The sequence below is a fragment of the Carica papaya genome, chromosome 3 (genome assembly GCF_054855325.1).
Source record: "Carica papaya isolate Zhongbai chromosome 3, ASM5485532v1, whole genome shotgun sequence".
NCBI lineage: Eukaryota > Viridiplantae > Streptophyta > Magnoliopsida > Brassicales > Caricaceae > Carica > Carica papaya.
Window position 1 is genome coordinate 34,058,220 of NC_142311.1, and position 20,639 is coordinate 34,078,858.

The 20,639-nt window shown below is 31.4% G+C and overlaps 3 protein-coding genes across 6 annotated transcripts; 1 reads left to right on the forward strand and 2 right to left on the reverse strand.

The window, feature by feature from the left end:
* Positions 1-6,923: 6,923 nt before the first annotated feature.
* Positions 6,924-8,671, reverse strand: LOC148268591 (pluviatolide O-methyltransferase-like). Its single transcript, XM_088216103.1, has 3 exons — positions 8,658-8,671; positions 7,788-8,097; positions 6,924-7,172 (listed from the first exon to the last, which is right to left on the reverse strand). Exons 1-3 carry the CDS (start codon positions 8,669-8,671, stop codon positions 6,924-6,926), a joined length of 573 nt encoding a protein of 190 aa, XP_088072229.1.
* A 2,415-nt stretch (positions 8,672-11,086) lies between these two features.
* On the reverse strand, positions 11,087-14,616 carry LOC110815125 (trans-resveratrol di-O-methyltransferase-like). 4 transcript variants are annotated; one of them, XM_088216708.1, is made up of 3 exons: positions 11,862-13,249; positions 11,599-11,687; positions 11,087-11,476 (listed from the first exon to the last, which is right to left on the reverse strand). In XM_088216708.1, the coding sequence occupies exons 1-3, from the start codon at positions 12,382-12,384 to the stop codon at positions 11,171-11,173; spliced, it is 918 nt and encodes a 305-aa protein (XP_088072834.1). In that variant the 5' UTR covers positions 12,385-13,249; the 3' UTR covers positions 11,087-11,170. The 4 variants fall into 4 exon arrangements, 2 of the variants coding, with proteins under 2 accessions (XP_088072834.1, XP_088072833.1); XR_015818077.1 differs by lacking the exons at positions 11,087-11,476; positions 11,862-13,249 and adding exons at positions 14,275-14,382; positions 14,476-14,616 and having other exon boundaries at positions 11,646-11,687; XR_015818078.1 differs by lacking the exons at positions 11,087-11,476; positions 11,599-11,687; positions 11,862-13,249 and adding exons at positions 11,691-11,730; positions 14,275-14,382; positions 14,476-14,616.
* Positions 14,378-20,418, forward strand: LOC110815124 (uncharacterized). The gene is made up of 4 exons (XM_022042779.2): positions 14,378-14,594; positions 16,308-16,442; positions 17,770-17,856; positions 20,019-20,418. The coding sequence occupies exons 1-4, from the start codon at positions 14,466-14,468 to the stop codon at positions 20,175-20,177; spliced, it is 510 nt and encodes a 169-aa protein (XP_021898471.1). The 5' UTR covers positions 14,378-14,465; the 3' UTR covers positions 20,178-20,418.
* The last annotated feature ends 221 nt before the right edge of the window (positions 20,419-20,639 follow it).

The window sequence follows — 20,639 nt, forward strand, 5'->3', positions numbered from 1 at the left end:
CTTTAGATATGGAAAGAAAGAAACTTTTACCATATTGGCAAGAAATTGCTTAACATATAAAAAATCAATCTTAGCAATAAAAATTTTTGATGCCTTTATGACATGCAAACTTGAGATCTTCAAAAACCTCTAGAACTTTAGCCACCTCCAATTTGGAAATATTCAAGTTGTATGTAAATCCCATAACCCAGTTAGTACTACTTCTAATGAGGCTAGCTGCAATAATATGATCATAATCATCACGAGCAAATCTATCAATCTTTTTTACTTGAGCGATAGAAACTTAGCATATTATTAGTTTAGGCACATCAATATAACAAAATCATCTAGGTTCTAAAATATTTTCAAATTACACATTAACTATTGAATTAAGTAACCTTTTTTTTTACTTGAGATGTCAATAAATATAAAGTGAAAATTTTAAATATATTAATCAAAGTAGTAGCAAAAATTTTAAACAAATTATTGCATCTTAATTTGAAATTCAGTATATAATTACTATTTTTTTCTGGGTTCACTTGGAAAATAATATATTTACGTTTACTTCTCTTTAAAGAAGAGCTAACAAAGGATTCTAAATGACAACACATTCAATACGCCAAATGTTTTGATTATCATCATTTGTTTTAGTTTCACTTTTTGTTGGTCAAAATTGGTATGATATATCTCGTCATCCTTACCACGAACTTTTTTTTTGTGTCAGAAAAAGATATTTTTGCGTACTCAAATTCTTAAATTTAAAAAAAAAGGAAAATGAAAAAAAAAATTAAAATATCAACTATTGGAGAAATTAATTCCTAAATGACATACAATCACAACAAAATAAAAATAAAATAAAAGAATTATATAAAATTTAACGTAGTTCGGTGGTGTGCTTACATTTACGGGTAGAACTGATAAGAAGATTTTTTATTATGATTAATTAATAGAGTATATCTCCAGTAAATAAAAAATAAAAAAAATTTTGGGATAAATAAAAACCTTAAGATATTCAGGATATATATCACATAATTCTAATGATAATTAAAAAATATCTACAAAGTATTCATAAAATATCCACTATAATATACATCACATATTTCATAGAATAAATAAAAAATATCTTCAAGTTATATATAAAATATATACTAACATAAATATGAACTATTTCTCAAAATATAGATAAATATCTTCAAAATTCAAACTATATCAACATCAATTTATGAATATTATTATTATATTAGCTAATATGAAAATTTGATTTACGATTACTATCCCGAATATGAATATATTCTTTTTTGAAAAAAAAAAATTACTCTTCTAATTGTATTTAATTAGTAATTTTATATAACTATCTAATTGAAGTAATTAATTTTAATGGTATGTCATGTCAATTGAAATAAATAAAGTTAGAAAAATGACACTTTATCTATTAATTTTTACAATAAAAACAAACATAAGAATATAGGGAAATAAGCACTCAATGTTCTACTTTTTCTTTTGTTTGCCACCAAGGGGGAACAAATCAAACAACTCATCACAAAAGGGAGATGTGCCTAAATAATGTCATAGTGATTTAAGTAGTTGTAGAAAAGGAGATAATATTAGGAGCATGAATTAATTCTCTATAACTCCTAATGGACTTATGAGTTTAATATGCAAAACAATTGGTAAATGAATTTTCTTCTCTAGAGATATGCGAGATCTAAATCTTTCAGTTAAAGTTAAGAAGTGCCACGAGCTAAACTTCTTTAGATATGGAAAGAAAGAAACCTTTTCCATATTGGCAAGAAATTGCTTAACATATAAAAAATCAATCTTAGCAATAAAATTTTTTGATGCCTTTATGCCATGCAAACTTGAGATCCTCAAAGACCTCTAGAACTTTAGCCACCACCAATTTGGAAATATTCAAGTTGCATATAAATCCCATAACCTAGTTATTACTACTTCTAATGAGGCTAGCTGCAATAATATGATCATAATCACCACGAGCAAAACTATCAATTTTTTTCATTTGAGCGATCGTAACTTAGCATATTATTAGTTTAGGTAGATCAATATAGCAAAATTATCTAGGTTCTAAAATATTTTCAAATTATGCATTAACTATTGAAGTAAACAAATTTTTTTTACTTGAGATGTCGATAATTATAAAGTGAAAATTTTAAATATATTTATCAAAGTAGTAGCAAAAATTTAAAACAAATTACTGCATCTTAATTTGAAATTCAGTATATAATTAGTATTTTTTTTTTGTTCACCAGGGAAATAAAAGTAACTAATATATTTATGTTTACTTCTCTTTAAAGAAGAGCTAACAAAAGATTCTAAATGACAACACATTCAATACCCTAATATAGATGTGTTGACACTCTTAAGCTCAGACCAGCCTGGAATACAACTCATCACAACCACACTTGATGGATCCAACTACTTGTCTTAGAGCCGAGCCATGGTGATTGCATTGAGAGCCAAGGACAAGCTCGCCCTCGTTGACGACAGATGCAAAAAGCCCAAAGCAGATGCAGTAGAATATGAACAATGGTACAAAACAGACAGCATGGTGGTGTCTTGGATGCTAAACTCGATGAGCAAAGAGCTCGCTAGTGCCTTCGTGTTCACCACATCAATAAAAAACCTGTGGGATGAAATAAAAGAAACGTATGGTGAAAGCAACGGACCTCTGTTGTATCAACTAAAACGCGAAATAAGTTCCATCACGCAATCTAACCTTTCTATCACAACCTCTTATACAAAACTCAAAAGGCTGTGGGATGAGTTAACACACCTAAGGCCCTTACCTGCTTGCACCTGCCATGCTGCAACACAACACAGTGAAATAGACAATACGGACAACTTAATCCAATTTCTAATGGGTCTTAATGATCATACGACCATGTTAGAAACCAAATATTGATCATGGAACCCTTACCCAGAGTGAATAGAGTTTATTCCATGGTAATTAGTATTGAAAAACAGATGGAAGTACACAATACTAACTCATTTGAAGGGACACTCGTTGCATTTTACACCAACCTAAAAGACAATCCAAAATTCCCAAAATGAAAAAAAGAAAAGGACAACAGGGCATGCACTTATTGCAAAACACAGGGCAAACAAAGGACACATGCTTCAAGCTCCACAACTACCCAGAATGGTTTATAGAACTCAAAGGGAAAAGGAACAAAGAAAAGGCTAATACAGCGGCAAACAATACCCTTGATAACACCAAAACAGAAGTATTCAACACAAACTGGGGCACAGAAATGACCACACTCATATAACAAGAGATTAGCAAGTACTTGAAGAACCAAGGAGCAAACACGGCAGAATCGGCAAGGTGCGTGGGCTACTCTGGCCCCCCTGGTAAGCAACTTAAATGCTATTTTTTACATACCTTTAATGACATAGGAACTTGGATAATAGACACAGGATGACATAGAAACTTGGATAATAGACACAGGTGCCACATCACACATATGCCATGATTTCAAAATGCTTTAAACCCGTAAAACTAGAACCTGTAGTGTTTGTCTCGTTACCAAACGGAACCACGAGCCATTCAACCCACAAAGGAACCATAAAGCCGTGTGACAACTTAATTCTACACGATGTCTTTTATATACCAAAATTCACTTGTAACCTTATTTCTGTCAGAAAACTAACCCAAGCTACAAATACCTACATTTCTTTTTATCTCAACCATTATTTTGTGCAGGATTTAACAACTAACAAAATATTAAGGAAGGGAACAATAATGAAGAACTTGTACACCCTGAGTGAAGACATTGACCTTAACAAAGCATACATCAGTCACACCCAAGAAAACAACCTACAACTATGGCACAAAAGACTCGACCACACATCCACAAAAAAATTGATCCACATTTCCAATCTAAAGTTACCAGACAGTGCAGCTCTACATAATTGTGAAATATGCTCCTTGGCAAAACAGCAGCGCTTATCTTTTTCTAAAAGTTTCATCAATACTAGTGACATTTTTAGTTTAATATATATTGACTGTTGGGGACCATACCTGGTTAATTGTACCTCTGGTGCACTTTATTTTTTAACCATAATTGATAATTTCTCAAGAGCCACTTGGACTTATTTATTAAAAGAAAAAAAAAAGTGTACCAAATACCTTGAAATATTTTTGCAATCTAATACAAAATCAATTTCAGAAAACAATCAAAACAGTTAGGACAAACAACGGCACTGAGTTCATAAACACTTCATGCAAAAAAAAATTTCAAGAAAAAGGAATCATGCATCAAAAAACCTGTACATACACACCACAGCAAAATAGGGTGGTGGAGAGAAACCATAAGCACCTATTACAAATTGATAGGGCATTGATGTTTGAATCAAAACTATTTAAAAGTTTTTGGGATGAAGCCATACTCACAGCCACACACATAATAAATGTTTTGCCAAGTTCTGTTTTAAAATAGAAAACTCCTTATGAGATTCTGTACAAAAAACAACCGAATTATTCAAACCTAAAAACCTTCGATTGTCTATGTTTTGCTATAAATGCTAGCCCTCAAAAAGAAAAGTTTGAACCTAGGGTTTTGAAATGTGTTTTCTTAAGGTATGCACCCGATGCAAAGGCTTACAAATTATATTATATAACAAGCAGAAAAACAGTTTTGTCAAGGGATGTCATATTTCATGAACATATTTTTCTATACCAAATAGAACACCCTAAACCAGATTACCTTGACACACCATTGTTAATACCAAGTGACGACACAGTTAACACACCTGAAAACCAGCCACAAAGAGAAGAAATTCCCTTACCAACCATCATTCCCCAAGAGTCTGAAGTAAGGAGGAGCATCAGAGTGAGAAACAGGTCTGCCTGGATGGAAGACTTTATCTCCCATGCCACTGAACAACCTATGTCTGAGCTCCCCTTCCTCATGTCCACCACACCTACATATAACCACGACTATGTTACTTTTATTGCACAAATGTCTATTACCAAAGAACCAATGTCATACAGGGATACTAAAAGGGACAACAAGTGGGTTGAGGCCATGCAAGCCAAACTGTCTACACCGAAAGAAAATAGAACATGGGAACTAACTACACTACCAAAAGGGAAGAAGGCAATCAACTCAAAATGGGTGTACAAAATAAAACACAATACCGATAGATCAGTTAATAAATACAAAGCAAGACTCGTAGCTAAAGATTACAACCAGAAGTTCAACATAGATTATCGTGATAGATTATCGTGATAGCTTCTCACAAGTGGCCAAAATGGTCACGGTTCGATTACTTTTAGTCGTGGCAGTTGCAAGTGATTGGCCAGTATACCAATTAAACATCAATAACGCATACCTACATGGTTTTGTGGAAGAGGAGCTATACTTAAAACCTCTAGAGAGATACTTTAAGGCTAGTGAAGGGAAAGTCTACCGTCTAACCAAGAGCTTGTACGGCCTAAAACAAGTGGGTCGCTAGTAGAACAAGGAGCTTACCTCAAAGCTCCAATCTATTAGCTTTACCAAGTCATAAGCCGACCACTGTCTATTCACAAAAAGAACAAAAAGAAACTATGCTGCAGTTGTGGTATATGTGGATGACTTACTTGTCACGGGTCCTAATGATGAAGAAATTTACGAAGTCAAAAGCACTATGAATGAAGCCTTCACAGTCAAGGACCTCATCCAAGCAAGATATTTCCTTATAGTCGTGATAGCTAGGTCAAAAGAAGGAATCTACATCAGCCAAAAAAAATACACCAGAGATATTCTACAAGATATAAAGATGGAAGATATAAAAGGAAGCCACTTTCCCCTGTCTTCCGGACTAAAACTAAATACAAAAGAAGGAGAAATCTTACCATATCTAGAGAGATATAGACGCCTAATCGGCCGTTTGCTCTACCTCAACTTCACCAGACCCAACATAATATACTCCACTCAACACCTCAGTCAGCTCATGCAACAACCTAGACGGCCGCACCTCGACACTGCACTACACGTTGTTAGATACCTAAAGTAATATCTGGAGCAAGGCATCTTCTTCTCGAGAAAGAATGATTTTAAAGTTCAGGCTTTTTGTGATTCGAATTGGGCATCGTGTCCGATAACCCGCAAATCATTCATGGGCTTCTGCATCTTTCTTGGGTCTGCACTAATATCCTGAAAAATAAAGAACAAACTACGGTGAGCAAATCTTTCACAGAGGCTGAATACAAAAGTATGTCATCCACGGTATGCGAAGTTCAGTGGATAACTTATCTACTTCGAGACTTTCAAATAACATCTCTCTTACCCATAACATTGAATTGTGACAACAAAGTCGCCAAGCACATTGCAGCAAATTTAGTTTTTCAGGAACGAACAAAATACCTTGACATTGACTGCCACATAGTTTGCAACCAGGTTCAAAAAGGCTTCGTTGAAACAAAGCATGTCACCTTGAGGGAACAGCTCGTCGATTTGCTCACAAAACCTTTAGGAACTTCAGCACATCATTGACATATGTTCAAGATCAAGCATCTACAACAAGAGAATTCAAAGAGTCAAAGAAGAGATAGTGAAGAACTCAAAGAACCGAAAGCAAACTGACTTCATCTTGAGGAGCGAGTGAAAAGAATTAGGGAAAAATTAGAAGGCTGAAAAAATGGACATGTGGACCGCCCAGATCAAAACCCTAAAATGAAGGGTTCGTATTTGCTTTTTATATTTTAAATGTTGAAAACAGCTGGAGGTCTCTGCGTATCCAGAGACCACCCTCATCTTCTTTTCATTTCCCTGTACGTATATATATTCCCAAGGTTCCATTCAATAAATACAGCAGCATAAAATTAATGAGCATTAAATGCTCTCTACCCTACCCGGCTAAATTTCTTTACAATTATGTCAATATATAAAGATGTCAATATATGTATATTGACATAGATAGATATTATAAATAAGTAGATACTAAAGATAGAGCTTGATGGTTGATCTTGTACCTAATATGAGAATAATTTTATAATGTCTAAATCTAGCAAGAAATAAGAGTTTAGCCCATTCTTTCTCGGTTCTCTCATTTCCAAGGACATTGACCACCATTAGCATGTCAAACAAGAGTTGTGTTTGCATGAACTTTGTATCTTCCTTTTGCTTTTCCATGACAATATCTATTATTATCACTCGACCATCTTTTTTATCACTTCTCATAATTGATTCCTTACAACGTTCAAGTATCTTTTTACAGTGGATATTAATCCACTGCATCATTAATATATATATGTAGTTACTATAATAAATATATATAATTGTAAGTTGACTATTTATATCAAAATAAAAATAATTATTATATCTTTATATAATTAATATGTTATCACTTACTTTTAATAAAAGCTCATCGATTGGAGGAACTACTTCAAACATGTCTCCTCTAAGATATTTTAAGTTATGGGTGGACTGCAAGCCATCAACCACATGTGGAAGATAAAAAAAAAATGAACTCTAAGTTTGGAAATTGATGGGCCAAACCTTCAGCAAATTTTCTAGTACCTCCTCCAACATAAACCAATTTCTTTAACTCGTTGAATGCACATTCACAATTATTTATTATAATTGTTGTAACTAAATGAGAATCACATGTTATAGCTTCATTAAACGAATGATTAAATCTAGGTTTATGGGCAGTGTAGTCCCATATTGTGGTTTCATGTGCTGTAAAAAATGGAGTTAGATAATCATTTTGGAACCAAACACTAAGATGGGACCATGGCTTCATTATGAGAGATACTAAAGGGGTTTTGCTTAGAGAAGCAACTGGGAGGAAGTAGTAAGAACATATCCTTCTTCTAACTCATTTAGACTTATCTTTTCCTTCTTGAAGAAACCATAATTAATCAATATACGTATTAGGCGATGAACCTCATTTGCTTTTGAAGGGTTGATTGATAGTGCAAAAATAAGTTGTTGATATATAATGGGTTTAGTATGATTGTGAATGATATCTGGTATGCCTAATTCAACAAAGCATTTAAGACAAGAAGAGTGTATGAAGTTGAAGATGTAATTCCACACATTGGTTTGAGCCTTTAATAACTCATTTCTATCTATAATCTCTCCATTGGTAGAACTCGTCTTTCGTATTTTTCTATATGTTGCGAGTTTGTATAGATATACTATCCCTATTATATAGAGGTAGATATAGATCTATCATATTATTCTTTTTTTTAATTTTTTAATCAATGTGTAAGCGGTTACTAACAATTTTTTTAATATTTATGGATCTCTAAAGATTAATTAATGATCTACAATTAGACAGTACTCTAGTTATATATTTGTCCAAAAGTTAAACTCCCCAAATATACAAATGGCAACATATATTCTTTAATTTTTAAATTTATATTTTAATAAAAACAACAATATTGGTGGCCCTCACGATGATACCTAGAAATACAATACTAATTTTAACCGATTAAGAAAAAAAAGAAAACTTACACCAATGTCGATAATAATGTGTAAATATATTACATAAATTGTCTCGTTTAGAACAATATCATATAAATTGTCCCTTAATGAAGTTAAGATATCCGACAACGTTAAACATTGACAAATATACTTACAAAAATATTATTAATGTTTATTGGCACATGTTACATTCCAATGCATATTAGTTGTTAAATTAGTTTTGAAATCCAAGACATCAATTACATTATACTTTTCATGTTTTTTTTAATATAACTTAATATATATATCTATTCTTATGTTAATCAAGAATTCTTTCTTGCATTTTGTCTCATTGCTAACCGGAATCTTAAGTGAAATGTATGGTGATTACTTTTTTTTTATATTAAAATTGAAATTAATATAAAAATATTGGTAAATAATAATATATAATATTTTTATTTATTTATTCTATGAACTATATTGTTTGTTAAAAATTAATTTAAAATAATATTTTGAATTCCATTGGAAAACAATCAGCATAGGTACAATCTATTTGATTAATTTAATTTAAAATAACTAGACATGTCATACTACTTTTGATGGTAATGATAACCATAGGGATGATGATGATGCATCTATTTACATACATATATACATATAACATACATAATAGGATTTCTTTTGGGCATGGAGGAAAATATTGACCTTACATATGGCAACTATAAAAATGGGCCGTCAGTCTTTGCTAGTTGGAATCTAATGTGATGGTGTGCTGGTTTTTATTCCATTTTTAAAATATTATATATTAAAAATTAGCAAATAATTATATATAATCTTTATTTATTATATAAAATATATTTTTTTTAATCAAAAAACCAACTTAAATTAATTTTCTAAATTTCACTTGATACCATGTAGTCTTGCAGAAATTTGGTAGAAATTAACCAATCATAGCATAAGAAAATATTTTATTTGTTCAAATTAATGAAAACTAAAGAAGTAGAATCAAAATTAAAATAAAGACATATGTTCTTACTACTACTTCTAAGCTCCTTCTAAACACGTAATCCGTTGACTATTGAACAATTCGTGCCAGATATGTTTGATCATATTGTAGCAAAACCATGACATTAGACGAGTTGTTTGTTATAATGTAATGATCTAACTGTATTTGAATACATCATATAGGATTTAATTTTGGGAGTATGTCGACTAATAGTCGAGTCTTAATCAATTTTTCAATAATACGATAGAAAGTGATCGTCGATTAGCTATATTTATTGTACTAAATAAGTGTAAAGACATATTTAAAGAGTTGAATGCATTGGTCGATGCTTGTTTGAGAGTGGCACTGGGACCTTAATTAAGATTTTGTTACATGAATTTCTACACATGAAATGTATTATTTTAGATCTCTCGTATGTGATTAACTGAGGTTATAAAATATTCACAATTTAAAAATACGTAAGATCAGACATTTTGAAGGAATTCCTCCAAACAATGAGATTTTATTAAAGGTAATATATATATATGTATGTATGTCTGTTTATTTTTATAAAGATTTTAATGCAATTTTTATGTAATATCATGTTCTTTATTTTGACGATTCCATATCATGAATATTAGTAGATATTACATGATTGGAATAATAAAAAATATGCAAAGATATTTTAATATTGTAAAGAATCAATTATGATAAGCGAAAAAAGAAGGTGATCATAATAGACATTATTAGTGAGAATAAAAAAAAAAGATAATAACTTAATCCAAACAAAATAAAAAAGTGAATTCAATATCAAATTTTTTCCCCTTTTTATTTTTAGAATTGTTTATTGTTGATGTGGTTTAAATGATGGACGTGCAAAATTATTTGTATTACTCGAGCTCTTTAATTGTATACTTGGTACTGACCCGTGATATAATTCTTTTATCTTTTTTAACTATATTAAAAATTACATCTAGAGTTTTTCTCCATAAGAAATACAGAAAAATTACAATGGCTTAATTTTATGCATATATAAAAATTATAAGTTAATTAGTAGCTTAATACTAACATTTTAAAAATAAAATAAAATATTTAAATTACATACAAACAATTATAAGAATAATTGCTCGTGTGGACTACTTTCATGATTTATTGTTTTGATGGTTTTGGCTTTGAAAAATGTTCATGGGTTATATAATATACATGTCTAATTTGAACAATCACAAAAATATAATCAAATTTCCTAATGGGATTGGTTATTTTGTAATTGATTGTGCTCAACCACTCAATTGATTCATAATTCTAATTAATCTTGATTTGAAGTGTATATATATATATATATATATATATATATATATATATTCGGCATAATGTTGTCTCCCACTCCCTTTGTTTCTAAAAATAAAAGACTAGAGTAATTGGCCCCAAAAAGAAAAGGAAAAGGTAACCAATTATTTGTATTAGAATCACAATGTTATTCCAATAATCTTTTCCGTAATATATAGATATATATACAAACGCTTTTCTTACTTGAAATTATTAGATGTAAAATATACATGCACATACATATATTATATCGAGGGAAAGTTTGTATATTGTAAAATAGATGCCACTCTACATAATACGATCTTATTAAGGACACATGAAATGCACAATTTGAATTCAAACTTACACTCTAATAAAAAGGAATACAAGCATCAACAATACATATAAAAAAATAATTAAACGTGCCAATATGTAAAGATGTACAATGTGCATATTGACATAAATATATATTGTAGATAAGTAAATACTAAAAATAAAGTTCGATTATTGATCTTGTACCTAGTATGGGAACAATCTTATAATGACTGAATCCAGCAAGAAAGAAGAGTTTAGCCCATTCTTTCTCAGTTCTCTCCTTTCCGGTAAGACAGGTCATCATTAGTATATCAAACAAGAGTTGTGTTTGGATGAACTCTATATCTTTCTTTTGATTGTCCATGACAATATCTATTATTATCACCTTACCACCTCTTTTATCACTTCTCATAATTGACTCTTTACAACGCTCAAGTATATTTTTACACTCTTCATCATTCCAATCGTGTAATATCCACTGCATGCATCAGCAAACATATTGTAGTTATTTGTAATAAATATATGTATAATTATAAGTTGACTATACATGTTAAATAAAAAAATAATTGCATTTTATATAATTAAAATACTATTACTTACTTTTAATATAATTCCATCAGCAGGAGGAATTGCTTCAAACATGTCTCCTCCAAGATATTTCAAGTTATGAGTGGATTGCAAGCCATCAACTACATGTGGTAGATCAAAAATAGTGAACTCCAAGTCTGGAAACTGATGGACCAAACCTTTAGCAAAATAGCCAGTGCCACCTCCAACATCAACTAATTTCTTTAATCCACAAAATATATCTTTGTAATTATTTATTATAACTGTTATGACTAAATGAGAATCGCATCTCATACCTTCACTGAACACATGGTTAAACTTGGGTTCACGGTTAGTATAGTCCCATAATGTGATCCCATGTGCTGTAAAAAATGGAGTTGGATCATCATTTTGAAACCAATCACTGAGATGAGGCCATGGGTTCATTAAGACAGGATCGAGCATTGCAAATAGAAAGGGTCTAATACTAAAGGGATTGTCTTTAAGGAGCAAATGGGAGGAAGTGGTAAGAACATATCCTTCTTCTAACTCATGTGGATATATCTTTTCCTTTTTGAAAAAACCAGAGTTAATCAATAGACGCATTAGACGTTGGACATCCTTTGCTTTTGAGGGGTTGATGGATAATGTAGAAATAAGTTGTTGATCTGTAATGGGTTTAACATGATTGTGAATGATATCTGGTATGCCTAATTCAACAGCGCACTTAAGACAAGCAGAGTGTATGAAGTTAAAAATATGATTCCACACATTGGCCTGAGCCTTTAACAGCTCTTTTCCATCTACATTCTCTCCATTGGTAGAACTCATCTTTTGCATTCTTCTATTTATGGTAAATTTGTATAGACAGCTCTCTCTATATATAGAAATATATTTACACCTGCCATATTGATTTTGTCTAATTTTTTAAACATATATATATCTCCAAAAGATTAATTAATTCATGAAATACAATTAAACAACACTCATCATACATTCATTCAAAGGGTAAACCCAATAAATATATATTTAACTAAACAACAATCAAACCGCGGCATATATTCTATAATTTTTAAAGTTATATTTTCATAAAAATAATAATTACGGGGGACATTGAGGATACTGACTAGATATGCAATACCAATTTTGATCAATAAAAAAACGAAAATCACACCAATGTAAATAATGATGTGTATATATGTTACATGAATTATCTCTTTTTAGACAATATTATAATGAATTCTCTCAATGAAGTTAAAAAAAAAATTAAATTAAATTAAATTAAATATTGACAAATATAATTATATAAATGCCACTAGTGCTTATTGGCACATCTTATAAATCCAGCTCCTTTATTTAGTGGATATGTTCTTGATTTGCTTTTGTGGCTTTTGCCTTTTTTCCTATTTTGCAATCTAATGTGTCGGTTTGCTGCTTTTTCTTCCATTTCTAAAATAATATATTTTAAAATTAAATAGTTACTCTAAACCATTACTAAATAATTATATATCATATTTATTTATTATAAAATATTACTTTTTATTAAAAACCAATTTAAATTAATATTTTAAATTTTACTAATTATCAAATAGTCTTGCAAAAGTTATTATGATTGAAAAATGAACTGATTTGACTCATACCTTGTAAAATATTTTTATGAGATTTTTATTTACCATAATTTTTATTTTTGATTCTGCCGAATAAATAATCATTGAAATCTCTTCTGTAACGATAATATATATAAAAAAACTCACCGACAGTTAAGTAATTAATGATTAGCATTACTGTAATAAATAGAACTCTCATTTCAAATGAAATTATAAATATTTTTATTCGAATTGTTTACGATTGGGTCTTCACCTATACTAATATTTTTAATAGAACCAAGACTATCCATTGATTTACTTATCCCGCATCTGTATTCTACTTTCCTCTTAGACAATATCGAACTGAACTATGATTTTTTTATAGAATTTTTTATTCTCTATTTATGTAAAAATATAATAGATAAATAGCCATTTAATGAAAAAAAAAATCAAATTTTTATAGCAAAAATGTGACATGTATGAGTTATTGGTTCTAAAACAATGATCCAACTACATTTGACATAACATGTAAGATTTTTTTTTTAGGAGTAAATAGGCCAAAAGTTAAAGACTTAATTGATTTTTCAAATATATCATGGTTAATAATACTCGATTAGTTATATCTGTTACAACATAACATATTTAAGGAGTTAAATATACTGGTTGATGTTAGAAGTGTCATTGGGATCTTAAATTAATTTTTAATACTAAATATAATATTTTTTATATTTTATTAAATAAATACGGTACTTAAAATATTAATATTTATATATTTTAAAATTATGTATAATTTTAAATAGAGTATATAAATATTAATTTACGTTAAAATTGTATCATTAATTTTAACGATAGGATAACGATTATGCACTTAATTTTATTTGTTTTATTATACAAATTACTTAAACAACTAATTTTTTTTAAAAAAAATAAAAAGTAAAGAATTTATTTGCAATAATTAAGAGTTGAAGGACCAATTTCTCAATAAAACCTACATTATTAATTAACTTATTAATTATTGTAATTAACAATTTTTTTTTTTTTTTTGAAAAAATAAATTCCCTAATTACAAGAATTAAACACTTAGGAACTATTAATGAAAAATAAATAAATAAAAAAATACTCGTAATTTTTAAACTGTACTTACTGCGCCGGCGTACGAAGATCTGGCGTCGTGTTATCCGACGAGACCGATGTCCCTCTCTCGACAGCTGAGAGTCGCCCTTCGACTACTTCCCTGCTTCTCGTAAATCTTCTGGTTTCGATTAAAAAGATACAATAAGTGGCGAAGATCAAGCAATCTACCAATTCCATTAAAGAGGGAGAGAACACAGAGAAATGATCCTACCTGTAGTGAAGCTAGGAACTCTTTTTCTAAAAGCCATATGCAAACCTGTTGCTAATCGGCTCAAGAAAGAGGCTGGATTTCACCCTAAGTTTCGCCAGCTGATCATTAACATCGCCCAGGTCTATTTCTTTTTCTCATCTCGTCTTCAATTCGTTTTGATAATCGTTTTTACCTTAACTTGGTTATGCTAGTAATAATGTTGAGCTGATCATCGAAGCACCTTTATGCCTTGCTTATATGTTTCACCTTGAATAGTCTGTGTGTGGAATGGTGCCCGCCGGGATCTGCTGGTCTTACATTGTTTTGTGTCAATTTGTTGGATAATAAATTAAGTGTTCATGCTTTTTTGTTTATTAAACTACGGAAGGAACCTGCCCTAGACTGTTGTTTAGTTTGAAATTAATAATTGTTAATTATGTCTGAACATTTTTTATACATCATTATGGAAATTCTCCTGTCATGTTTCTATGTATAAAATTAACCGTGGTAGTCCTTGTCACATTTTCAACTTACATAAGCATGTGCATGTTGTGACTGTTGTTTCTTCTTTAATGACCCACTTCTCTGTTCTCCAGGCGCCAATTATATTAGTTAATTCGGGTTATGAAAATTTGACTATGTATTCCGCAATATTCTAACATTATCTATGTCATTAGCTTTTGTAAGGCTACACATTGAAGCACGTTATTATGACAATTCTAAACTTTAGTGAGGGATGTGATTTATTAAACAAAAATTACTTATATCACAACTTAGTGAGTTTAGAACAAAACATTTTCTTACTTTTTTAATCTTGAAATACACAATACTAAAAATTTGCAGCCGCGGAAGTTTTGCGTGGAAATAGTAGAAACTCTCCCGTTGAACTTAAACTTTTGAACACATTTGGCTGTAACCTTTTGCAAACCCATAACAAATGACATGTACCACAGTTGAGATGGCCCTTTCTTATTTATTATAACTTGCTGGAATTAACAGAAGATATGTGGTGAGTATGACAGTCTCTGTAGAGATCCTACACGTTGAAATTGATAGGGAAAGCCAGAAAAAAAAATAAAAATTTTAGGGTTTTACCGTGATGCTGTCAGCAGTACTTATAATATCAGGTATCTTCATGCAAATCTATCGTGTTTGCCATTGCAATGTTTAATCCCTTTGGAGATCTGGTGACTGTATGATGCCATTTTTCACTTGAGCACGCAGTTAAGGAGCATCAGGTTTATACTTAATTTTGGCTGGCCCATTTCATGGCTATTGAACCATAAGCTTCACCTTATTGTTCATAAAAGAAAGCGGGCCTAACTCCGGCATAGTTACTAGATAGTAGATACTACTATGTCTCTCAATATTGATCATCAAATGTGGGTACGTTAGAAATTAGAATAATTGTGGTCCTAAGTGTCCAATAAAAATTCTGATAAAGTTAACTACGAGCGCTTTTTAGCCTCTTAGAATCTTCATGATCACTTCACTCCATAGTCAATTCCTGTCTAACCTTTTCTTGTTTTTGAGTAAGGTTGAGAAAATGCATTCTACAATTATGGACTGACCATTTTTTTACACTACTTGTTTTGTTTCTGTACTATATCTCTCTGGGATTCGTTTTTTTTGTGGGCTTGGCTGTTTCTTCATCTGTATTGTCGGTGTTGATTTGTCCCTCTGTTTGTCCTGCTGTCATGTATAATGTTATTTAAGGTTTTATTCTTAAAAGGAAGAAGAATTTTTTTTAATGCCAATAACAGGCCTTTAAAATGTGGTTTCAGTTCTTGCAATGACTAATTTTTACTTATTTTGAAATAAAAACCACATGCTCCTTTATAATGATGGATCAGGCAAATCATCGTTTTACAACTAGAATCCAAAGACGCATTTATGGTCATGATACTGATGTAGCAATACGTCCTCTGAACGAGGAAAAAGCTATTCAAGCTGCTGCAGATCTTCTTGGGGAGCTATTTGTATTCACGGTAACATAATTTCTGATTTTACTACACTCTGGAAATGATTTGAAGATGACAGTAAATAATTTTTTATATGTTATAACAATGAATACCTGACTGTAATTTCTTTAGCCATGATCTCACATGCCCTATTGTGAAAGAGAATTTTTTTTCAGGTAGATGTTCTTGTGGCCAGATTTTGGAACCTGGTGTCTGGTAGTGAGGCTCCTTATTCTGGTTGTATTTTCTGTGTGCATAAAATGGGAATCTAGCCATCAAATTGGCTTTCTGACTCTAACTGCACATAACATAGGTTTTCTGGTTATCCACTTAAGAATTGATGTTTCCTTATGGTCTTCATTTCATATCGATGCCAGTATCGGAGAGCATCTTAGGAGTTGGATTCACATCATAGTGATCCGGGTCATGTGAAACATTTTTTGCATCTTTTGTAGTTTAGCACGCATAAATCCATGGGACTCGGACCTCATGAATTTTCACCCCATTTGTAATCTATACTTGGTATATATGCATATACATGGTGCGGTGGGATGGAAAGTCTGCCATCTTCATCTAGTGCTACTCATCCTTAAAACTTAATTGCGGCATAGATGCCTTCGGAAATTGTGGTTTCTTTTCCTTTGACATTGTAATATTTTTTCTTTTAGATTTATGCTCAATGTAAAATGTTCTATTGGAGGAAAAGTTTCATACAAATTATTTGGGGAAAAGGTAAAAAAGAAAATGTATTAGTATACTAGTGTTTTTCAAGTGAACCAAAACTGAAAAGTAACAATTATTTTCAAATTAATTTTAAATTAAAATACAATAACTTGATTTCAATTTTCAGCACTTTGATAAATATATTTATAATTTTACTATAATCACTGACATCTCAAAATATAAAATGTCCATGTGAAACTTACATATAAAAAGGAACCTATGTGTAACTTGCTGAGAGCTAGTAATTTCAGATAGATCCAAAATCTGAATAGCAGAAGCTTTTTGCAAGATTCATGAGTTTTATTTTTTCTCTTCCATAAGTTTCTGATCTTTTGGTTTTGTTAGATTCTCAGGCCCTCAACCAATCATATTCTCGAACTTATTAATATATCTTTCCATAATTGAATATAAGTACTTGAACCAATGATTGATGTTGCTCCTTTATTTGATTTGCATGGCATTCATAAAATGTTCTATCCATTGTATTATGCCCTCATGTGCATATCTTCTTAAGGGTTTTGTAAATGGACTTCAATTAGATGATCTCTTCTACTAGACCTTTGTCACTGCATGAAGTTAACTTCATTACCTAATAACTTGTTACCAAACATTTCCTGTTATCTGTCCTTAGGTTGCTGGAGCTGCTGTTATTTTTGAGGTGCAAAGAAGTGCCCGGTCAGAAGCAAGAAAGGAGGAGCTGCGCAAACAGGAACTGGAGGTAGAATTTTTTCTTCTTTGATGTAGATCTTATTACTTTTATATGCTAATGCATTTTGGCAGCATCATTTAAATTTTTTTCATTATTATCTTTGTTGTTTCCTTTTACTTCTTCTTTGTGAAGTTTTATTCCCTTGCTATATCCTGGTAATTCTTCTTTGTGAAGTTTTATGCCCTTGCTATATCTTGGTTTGGAGAGGAAAAAAAGATGAGTGAGCAGATGAAAGATGCAACCAAAGCCATATGACAATAGAAAGTAAATGCTCCCTGGTCAGTCCAGTACTAAATTTTTTGCAACCTATCTGAAGTAGGGTAGACCTAATTGTTGGTTAGTGAACCTTCGTAGTCAACATTCCAATGGCTAACGTATAAATACTTGGGTTCATAGACTCCTCATCCAAAAGCTAAAGAATTTTCATCAAATTAAGTATTAAATCCATCTATATATATATACATATACATATCTACTGGATTACTCATCCAGGTATAGTAAATTACATTGGGATAAAACAAGTTACAACTATCAAATGCATTTTTGTGAATATCATGAATCCCAAAATTTATCATCATCTTCTTCTTTTGGACTTCCTTCATAGAGATTGAAGACATCAGCCACAAAATCTGGGATTGAACACATTATGCTTAAAAGCTGCATGAGAGATTTCAATTAAAATCCATCAGAGTCTTAGATCAATCTCTTTTGATATACCTGTCTTCAATACTAAACATTTTGACACAATGGCATTTTGACACAAAGGTTGATTAACCTTTTAATTAATAGAAGTAGAATGTATTTGTGGAGGCAACAAGGATGCTGCCCAAATTCAAAATTGATGAGAAGACAAAGATGCAAGAATCTAGATAGTTCTCCTTTGATCATGAATGAAAATACCGTTTGCCCATATAGAGTATGCATCCATCTATTTTTTATGGGCAGAATAGCTCTCCTATTAATCTCTGACTGGATCGAGACAGTACCATGACTTGGTACAAAGAGCTGGATATCACAACAGATGCTGGGCCATCCAGTGCCTGTGTGCTGGTAGGAGCTGGATGCCAAATTAATGTTCTCTTAGATTGGTAATCAGCAAATGTCCTTTTCATATTGACTTTAGTTTGGGTTCAGCTTGTCATCCACTCTATTCAGGCCTATTATTACAACTAAAATGCAAGTCTATATCATTTCCTTAAAATACAAAACTGAAGATACACGTGGATGGAGCTTTTGTGTAACCTAAATGGAATTCTGAAGTTCTAGTGTGTTTGGAGATGATTTGTGCTTGCACTTTATTTATTACTCTGGACCTTGGACCAAAGAGATTATGACTTTGACAACTGTTCCTGGAAGAGGAGATACTTTAATCGTTCTTTTTCATCCTTGATCCTAAGGTAGTAACAACTAACCTCTGATCCCTGGATATGAGGTTAACATGTGGAAGATACTTTGGATGTATGTGTCTTTCCTTACTATGGTGATTTAGTATTCTTCAGGGAGATTAATATATGGTTTCTGCATGGCTTCTAATATGAGGCATAGAATGCGAGGAAGTTGGCTGGTGTTATTTTCTGGTTATTGTTATGTTAGATATAAATAATAATGCTGTATATTTTCTTATCAGCTTTAGCTGTTGGATAATTGAGTTAGTCACAAACAAATTTTTTTACAAGGTATTGCCGTTCTCTACCCCTATTTGATAGATGTGAATCTATGGAGAACTATTCAAATCGAAACATGTTTTGTATAAGATATCTTGCTTTGGAGATGTGTTGTAGTCAATTATTTGGACTGACAACCATTTGAATAAGCATAGGAATGAAACATATAAAGTGTCATGGATTCTACAGCGAGTTGGGAGCTCAGACTCTCATTAATCCATACTTTAAAAAGTTCATGGTTTCAGTGTTGACAGTTTAATTGTTATAATTATGTGAAAGAAATAGTCTATGGTTTTTACAGAAGGTACTCACAAGAAAAATAAGAATAATTTCCCGTGTTGTCAGAAGTAGAACAGGAAAACTATGACTAGAAATTTACGAGTAACAACTGTATGGAAAAAAGGTATATAACTGTTATTTCTGCCAGATAAAGTGCATTTAAAATAATACCTAACGATCTCTTGATTATATGTTTGATAAACAATGTTTTGAAATCTATTTTTTCAGGCCATGAAACAGAGGGATGAAGACTTAGCCAGAGAAATTGAACTACTCAAACAAAAGCTTGAAGAGCTAGAACACCTTGCCAGAGCACGGGGTCTCACTGGCTTATTTGAATTCAGGCATGCCCATGCCACAGACAATAGCAAAATAGTGCCATCATGATTACTATAGATATTTGAACCCCAAATTTCTGTATAAGCGCTCACCCACTCTGAATTTTTGGGACAATACACCATACAACCACATAATAATGTAACTTTACCCCTAGCCTAATCAGAGAGCACAGCAGTGACTTGTCATGAACATGAAGTGTATATTCTGAAGTGTACACACACATATATTTTCTCCCTTTCTCTTTTCCCCCTTTTTTTATTGAAGGAAGATTTCCTCTTGTAATTTGTTATTCTGGTCTGTAGTCTTGCCTTCCTCTCTTCTTTTTCAGTTTTTCAATGGCTGCCAAGGAGCTTCTTAAAGTTCAAACACTTTTCATTTCGGGAAATAGAGGAGACATATCCGTCGTACATACGATATGAGACTACAATAATCAGTTGACTTGCCCCATTGATACTTTATCCCTGATGGATTGATAGATTTCTATTATTAATTTTATTTTAGGTCGAGATC